The sequence below is a fragment of the Drosophila tropicalis genome, unplaced genomic scaffold, assembly GCF_018151085.1.
Source record: "Drosophila tropicalis isolate 14030-0801.00 unplaced genomic scaffold, ASM1815108v1 contig_593, whole genome shotgun sequence".
Classification (NCBI taxonomy): Eukaryota; Metazoa; Arthropoda; class Insecta; order Diptera; family Drosophilidae; genus Drosophila; species Drosophila tropicalis.
Window position 1 is genome coordinate 3082502 of NW_027173070.1, and position 7593 is coordinate 3090094.

The 7593-nt window shown below is 35.9% G+C and overlaps 1 protein-coding gene across 4 annotated transcripts; it reads right to left on the bottom strand.

Moving 5' to 3' along the window:
• Positions 1–291: 291 nt before the first annotated feature.
• Ars2 (arsenic resistance protein 2) lies at positions 292–5661 on the bottom strand. 4 transcript variants are annotated; one of them, XM_068289079.1, is made up of 8 exons: positions 5549–5661; positions 5056–5192; positions 4801–4994; positions 4462–4741; positions 3712–3778; positions 1581–3640; positions 1377–1481; positions 292–655 (listed from the first exon to the last, which is right to left on the bottom strand). In XM_068289079.1, the coding sequence occupies exons 2-8, from the start codon at positions 5187–5189 to the stop codon at positions 586–588; spliced, it is 2910 nt and encodes a 969-aa protein (XP_068145180.1). In that variant the 5' UTR covers positions 5190–5192; positions 5549–5661; the 3' UTR covers positions 292–585. The 4 variants fall into 4 exon arrangements, with proteins under 4 accessions (XP_068145180.1, XP_068145179.1, XP_068145181.1 ...); XM_068289078.1 differs by having other exon boundaries at positions 292–1063; XM_068289080.1 differs by lacking the exons at positions 4462–4741; positions 4801–4994; positions 5056–5192; positions 5549–5661 and adding an exon at positions 4035–4193 and having other exon boundaries at positions 292–1063.
• Between the last annotated feature and the right edge of the window lie 1932 nt (positions 5662–7593).

Genomic DNA, 7593 nt, shown 5'->3' on the forward strand with positions numbered 1-7593 from the left:
AGATTGATTGATTTATTTTCTAGGATGTCCCTATTTATCCTTAGTAAACAATTTGAGTCATAAATTGACTGATTCCAACTCAAGTACTGATCTCAAAGCGACAAAACTTAAATGCAATGAAGACAAGAACATGGAGTCATGAAATATTCCCTTCAAATCTTAAAAATATACATTTACTTACCAAATAAAACAAACAGAAATTCATTGAATTACAATTAAATTTAGTTTTTCAATTCAATTTCAAATAAAAGACCATAATTTTCTTTTGTTTTTGCAATTTACTGTCTTCCGTTATTAGATTTATTGAATATTTATTAAATTCATTAAGTTTACACATTAGAATACAAAACATTATTAGCCAATTTGTTAAATTGTAACATGCTTGTTGAAAATAATTTATATTTTACATATTTAATTTTTGCATACTTCTCTGTTGCTTCTTTTTTTTATAAGTTCTTTTGTTTTTTGTTGCTTAATAGAATGTAGAAACTTTACATTAATTAATTAGATAATTGATTGAGTGTGTGACAATTCGTTTCGTTTCGATTATAGTGAGTGTTTTGTTTTGTTTGGGGTATTTAGTTTTTAGTACGGCTCTTGCGGGGCATCCAAGTCCCGGTAGTGTGATCTGGGTCGATAATCAAAACCACCGGGTCTGTAAGCAACGAAACGAAGCAAAAACTTAAACTTTTTGATATTTATGTTTATTTTTCATGTGAGGAATAATTCTTATGTAAAAGGCAAAATAAAAGGAAAAAAAAAAAAAAAAAAAAAAACGGGAAAATAAAAAAACTTTCATGACTCTTTTTTTTACGCAACAAAATATATATTTCATTATATAATTTTGGTTGTTGCTTGCTTCCTTATGAATTATTGTTGTTTTTAATTCTTCTTCATATAAGTAAATAGTTCATAATCATTTGTAGCTCTTTTCTAGGAAGGGGGACAGGAGGAGAGCCGTTGCTTGAATTGCTTTTAAAACGCGTTTTCTCTGTCGGAATTTGCTGGTGCATCCAAATCATGGTAACCGATAACCCGGCGCTGGTGTTCCAAAGGCAATTCTCTGCAAAATATTTGCGACACAAGAAAGTTTTGTGACAAATTTGTTTTTTGTTTCGATTTTTGGTTTCGTTAAAAGACCGAGCAAACAAAAAAAAAAAAAAAAAAAAAACAATGGAAAATCAAAATAAAATTAGATGAAAAAACAACCAAGAGACAAAGTGTTCATTTAACTAGATCTTTGAATGGGTAGTGCCTAACTTTTAATTTCATTCATTAACTTATGAATCAAATACAAGGGGGAACCCTAAAAGCTCTAACCATCTATTTATATCTTGCGCCTAGAACTTTATCTCTAAGATATTGTGAGTACTAACCTGCGTGCTGGATAACCACGTCCACCTCCACGTCCACCCATGGGCATGGGCGGGGCAAAACCATAGGGAAGACCTCCAAATGGCGGATACATAGCCGGCCGATAGCTGTGAGTAGAATAAAAGTTTTAGTATGGTAAAAAAGTATTTTAACATATGTTAACTGAGAAATCTCTAGCTGGATACCCTCTCAACTCAATAACTCACCCGCCTGCACCACGAGTTGGTTCGAATTCTGGGCGTTTAGGGGTACCCGGATGTTCGGGTAGCTGCGGACGCTTCGGATCCCGTAGATAATTATTAAAGAATTGAACTTCTTTGCGCACTTCGTCGACTTTTTCCTCATGCTTGTTGAAAATATGTTTGCGTATGAATTCGGGGCCTTTGAATTTCTTGCCCGAGAGCGGGCACAACCACTTGTCCTTGGCCAATTCTTGGGTATTTGCTTGAACAAACTTCTCCACTTCAGTTTCGGCATCCTTGGCTCCCAGATCCTTGATGTCATCGTCGGTTAGGAGAACAGTTTTTGTAAGAAACTGTTGTAGTTTACCCTCATAGCTTTTGATGTACTCTTGAATGTCATTACTGGTAACTTTCATGGGTGCGGGGCCACGGGCATGAATGATGCCACAACGATTGGGCATCTCATCCTCATAAGGATACTCGCAGTGATTGTAATAGTCCACCGAATGAACGATGCGTAGATAGAGAAGGAGACGATCCAATACGGCAATCAGTTGCTCATCTCTTTCGATGGGTTCACCCTCGCCATCTTTCTGATCGCCCGAGAGTCCCAAGAGTTCCTCCTCCTCAGCGGAGGCTTCTTCAATGAGGTAATCGGTTATGTTTTGGAGCACTGGATTCTTGGTATTAAAACCGTAGGTAGAAGCACCACTACTTGCTCCATTGGTGGCATCTGTTGCTGTCTCCGCCTTTTCGTCTGCTGCTGTAGTTGGTTCATCCACCCACAAACGGAAACGTTCATCCAGATTCATAGCAATTTTAGCGCACAGCTTTATATCGGATCGCACCACCTGTTTATGGGCTGTAATTCCATTTGTTGGCCTCACACGACGACTCAAATCTCTATTGACAATGGCACCCAGCTCACAATCGCGCAAACGTTGATTGTTTAGACTCCAGCATATCTCCTTGATATTGACATCGCGACTAAAGGTGATCCAGCCACGACGATACCAACGACGTTCCACCAAAGGATCGGCTATGGCCACACGTAGATAACCCGGTGAACGATTGCAAATGGCTTCAATTTCGGCTTTGGTTATGGATGGAGCCAAATTGCGCAGGAAAATGGAGGCAGTACGATGTAGGGCACGTGGTTGTGGCCCATCCTTGACCTTATCTAGATCAATGGTTTCCGTTTCCATTTCAATGACATCAGCTGCAGGCGCAGACTCAACTGCTGGTTCTGATGTTGGTTTAGTGTCTTCTTTGCTTTCACCATTTTCAGTTTCGATTTTTTCTTCAGTTTCAGGTTTCTTTTCTTCCTCCTCTTGCTCCTTTGCCTTCTCCTTCTCCTCTTCCTTCTTCGGCTCTACTTCCGCTTCGTCTTCATTTTTTACATCGGGCTTTGGCTCATCCTCCGCCTTCTCCTTCTCATCCTGGATTTTCTCCTGCACTTCCTCTGCTTTTGGCTGCTCCTCAACATTGGCTGCCTTTATTGCCTCTTCAACTTGTTTATCTTTTTCTTGTTCTGCCTTTTGTTCTGCTCTTAGTCCATCTTCTACATCATATTTTTTCTTAAGTTCCTCTTCATCTTCTTCATCCTCTGAACTTGAACTGGACTCAGAATCTGATGAAGAACTCTCATCATCTTCATCGTCATCATCGCTGCTCTTGCGTTTACGTTTCTTTGTTTTCTTTGTCTTCTTTAATTGCTTTTTGCTGCTCTCTTCGTCTTTCTTCTCTCCTTCGCCCTGCTCACTACCATTCTTATCATTTTCATCAGATTTCGACACTACAACTGGCACACCGTTATCATTCTCGTTCTTCTTGGGACTCTTGGGTGTAGCTGTAGTAGCAGCAGCGAGAGCAGCCGTTGTCTGAATGGGTTCAATTTTGCGCTCAAAGACTAAGGATTCCTTTGGCTTTTCATCAAGTATCTTAAGATCCTCATCGTTGCCGCCTTCTAGCTTAATTACACACATGTCCAGCACACGTACCAAAGGATCTGCCTGAGACGAGTCCACTTTAACACTGCCAATGGTGCCATTCTCTAGCAATTCTACGAATACAGATGAACGGCGCTACAGGAAAGAAATTAAAAGTGGATTAATTAGTTTTGCATAGAAAAAGATACCAAATGATAGATATCTACCTGAAGGAAACCACGTTGCTCATCGCTACGTCGAACACTATCCTCGGGATGGTATTTGTTCTTGAACCTGCAGTTGGAATAAACAGAAACAAAATAGGATATCAATTAATGTTTGATGAACAGTTGCAAAGGATAACTTAATAAATATCTCATAAATATAGTTTAGACAAATGTATCGCTGTTGTTTCTTGATTGTTCAGTTGTTTGTTTTGGTCGGTATATATCCTTCTTCTCATTTGCGGCTAAGTTTAATTTGATTATTTGATTAGAGTTTATAATTGAATGGTATTTTTTTGTTTTTTTAATTGAACCCAAAGTCTTACCTTTGCCGGCGCATTCGTTATTTTTTATATGAATGTATTATTATTTTTTTTTTCTAGTTATTCGAATTTAAAGAAATCGCGGTTAAATATATGTAACTAACAGCCGCAGCATTGCTCGCCGGGCTAACAAAATTTAAGTATTTTCATATTCAATTAACTGAAAATCTCTTTTTTTCAGCAGATGCAGAGAAGGGAGAGAGGGGGGAAGGAGCATGGAGAGTCTCTCTCTCTCCCTCTTTCTGTGTCTCCGTATTTTTTAAAAAGCTGCAGAGAAAAACTTAATACAAAAAGAATTATGATCGATTTGTTGTCATTGTGAAGGAGAAGTAGATCATCATCATGAGAATTATAAAAAGAAGTTGTAGTTGTTGTTGTTGTCGTGGTGCTGATGGTGGTTGTGGTCGATGGCTTTATGGCAATTACTAACCATTCCTCATCCTTGTGAGCCACAAAGAACTCATTGAGCTGCTGACGTTTGAAATCCGTTTTATATTCTGTATATTTGCGCATCACTTCCGAATCGGATATATTCTCATCTTGGGTATCCAGAAATTGTTTTAATGACAACATGGCGGGTTGGGTTTGGGTATCGTTCCCTATTCCAGGACCAGAAGTTTCACGTGCAATGGGCATATGTCCACCGCCATGCGAATAGTGTAAGGATTGATAATGTTCATTCCATGCTTGCATCATATATGGATCATAGCCTAAATGACGAGTGGAATGAGCTTTGTTTGTGATTCTCTCTCTTTACTTTGGGACTTACCACCAAATCTAGGATTTGAGCGCATTCCCTCATCTGGCCAGTCGGGACGCATACGTTTGGCTGGTGGCATTTCTCTGCCTGGTGAGCCATAGCGTGCTCTTGGGCCTCCTCCCCCGGGACTACGATAATCACTGTAGTCCGGGCGATGACGTGCTCCGCCACCACCCGCGGCCGAAGAACCCCGGAATGGATTCCTAAACAGACATTCAAGAGATAATAAGGATGTTTCTCCTGGACATTTTGCCAGTTACCTACCATTCATCACGGGCTCCACTTGAACCGCTTATCGGACGACGTTCATCGCGTCGCTCGGTTCTATAGCTATCACTACGCTCGCCGCGAAATTTGTCACGTCTCTTGCGATCATATTCATCATCGGAATCGGCCATTGTCTGCAATAATTAAGATAATTTTAATTCATTAAAACCCAAAGTGAAAGCCAATCTGAAACATAACCTCAAAGTCTTTTATGGACCTTGCGTTTATTTCACTAATTTTAACTTATTTGCGTACAATTGCAGCTTATTAACCGTTTATTAAACGGAACACACACTTATTCCTATTTTAACTTTTTGCAATTTATTTTTTTGCGTGTTCCGCCATCTTGCCGCAAAGTCGCTTACGTGTTGTTGTTGGGCCGCAGGTGAAGATTTCGTTTTTGCTTTAAAATACAAATTAAACCCACTCGCTTTTGACTTTTACTATGTTCACTTGATATGGAAAATTATTCTTTGCCTTATTCACTCACCTGAAAAAGTTATTCTTAACTAAATTTAACTAATTTTTCGCAGAGCGTTTGTTTCTTCTGTTGTCAAGTAGAGTTGGCCGTCGATATCAGCATCGATATATCGATGACTCTTGTGAAGTGCGATAAGTTGACCTATCGACAGGCTATCGACATTCTGATTCGATAAACGATAACTATTCGACATTTACCCTGATAACCGATAAAACATTCATTGAATTTTGTGCGCGCCGGTAACCGATAAACAATTATTTCGATTATGTGCGCGCCAGAATCTTTTTCTTACGGGAGTTAGCCACATTTGTCAAAAATAAGATTTCCGCAAACTAACAAAAATAACAAGCAGTATTATTTTTTTAAATATATATTTTTTATTTGTTTCATTACACATTTCATATATATCGTATATATATATAGATTTTATTTATTTATATATTTACAATGGATTTTTTAAAACTATGTAAAGTTGAATGTGTGTCTTGTATGTGTAACCCTAATAACTACTGTATGTAATTTAATTTCAAAATTTTTATTTTATGCGCTTTAAACTTGAATTTAATCGCATAAAATTTGTTTTGTTTGCATTCTTTTCTTATTTTGGTTTATGCATATTACATTTATTTATTCTTTTTTCTTTAATAATTAATGCAAGTGTGTGTGTGTCTGTTTGTGTGTGTGTGTTTATTAATGTTCTTGCCAACTTAAGTTTTAGATGGTTTTTATTTTCTTTCTTGAAGTATAAAAGTTATATTAAGATATATATTTAGCAATAATAATAGAATTACTAAGTGAACAGATTTCAAAACGAAATGTCAGTTATGTTTTATAGTTATACATAGATTTGTGTTTTGCTTTTTGTTTTGTTTTTGTTTTGTTTTTACTCTTGTTGCACCGTATATTCTGCAATAGAAAACAGAAAATTCAAACAAATTTTTTAAACAACAAGCTAAACTCTCATGTTCAGTGTTCCAAATATCAAGCCATATTTATAATTTCTTTCCTCTTTGGTTTAATATATGAATTACGAGTAAGTATACATATATATATATATATATATAATAATTAAGATTAAATGCTAACAATCTCTACATCTCTCTCATTTTTACATAAATCGGCAAACTCAATTAATGTGTAGTGTTTTTAGATATAGTATGTAAAAATCAGCCCAAAAAATCAATAAACAAGACTCAGTTTCCAGTTTTCTTCTTCTTACTTAAAGCAGGCACGAGCTAGACTCTATAATAAGTATGAGTATATTGTGAGAGGGAGGCAACATAATGCCTTTCGATCAGGTAGGACTAAGAAGTATTTTAAACTAAACAAAAATTTTGTTTTTTTTTTTTTTTTTTGCTGGCAGTGTAGCATTAAAATTGAAAAACTTAATAAAAATAACAAATCAAATTTGGTGCTTGGCATTATGATTTTATGTTGATATTTACTTTAACGAGTTCCTTTTTTTTCCATTTTCAAAATTATTACCAAATCGTTAGAATTCAAGTAAATATCTTAAGTTTTTATTGTTGTGTTTGTTTCTCTCTATTCTGTTTTTTTCTTTTACGTATTTCTTTCATTTAGAATAACGTTCTCTTTTATTTTTTATGTGTTTGTGTTTTTCTGTTTTGGGTTTTTGTATTTTGTTTACACACTAAAATGCCATCAATTCAGTTTTAAGTTGTATTTTTTCGGTAATTTTTTTGTTTTGTTTTTCTTTTCTGCATTACGAATAATGTGCGTTATGTTCGTCCGATCTGAAATACATATATACGCGTAATCGTAGGTTCTAATTTTCCCTTTCCATAGATTTATACATAAGTACATGTACTTATATGTATGTATATGTATATAGAGATTTATTGTAGTTACATATTTAATTATTTTTGTTTTGTTTTTTGTTTTAAAGATTACTGATTGCTACACATTGCAAATAAAATTTGACTTAATCTTGTTCTGGTATCGTTTATTTTCTTCTCTACTTTAAGTATTTTCTTTATTCAAAAATGGCTTCAGAATTGTTAACGTATAATTTCTATGGTTTTTGTGTGTATGTG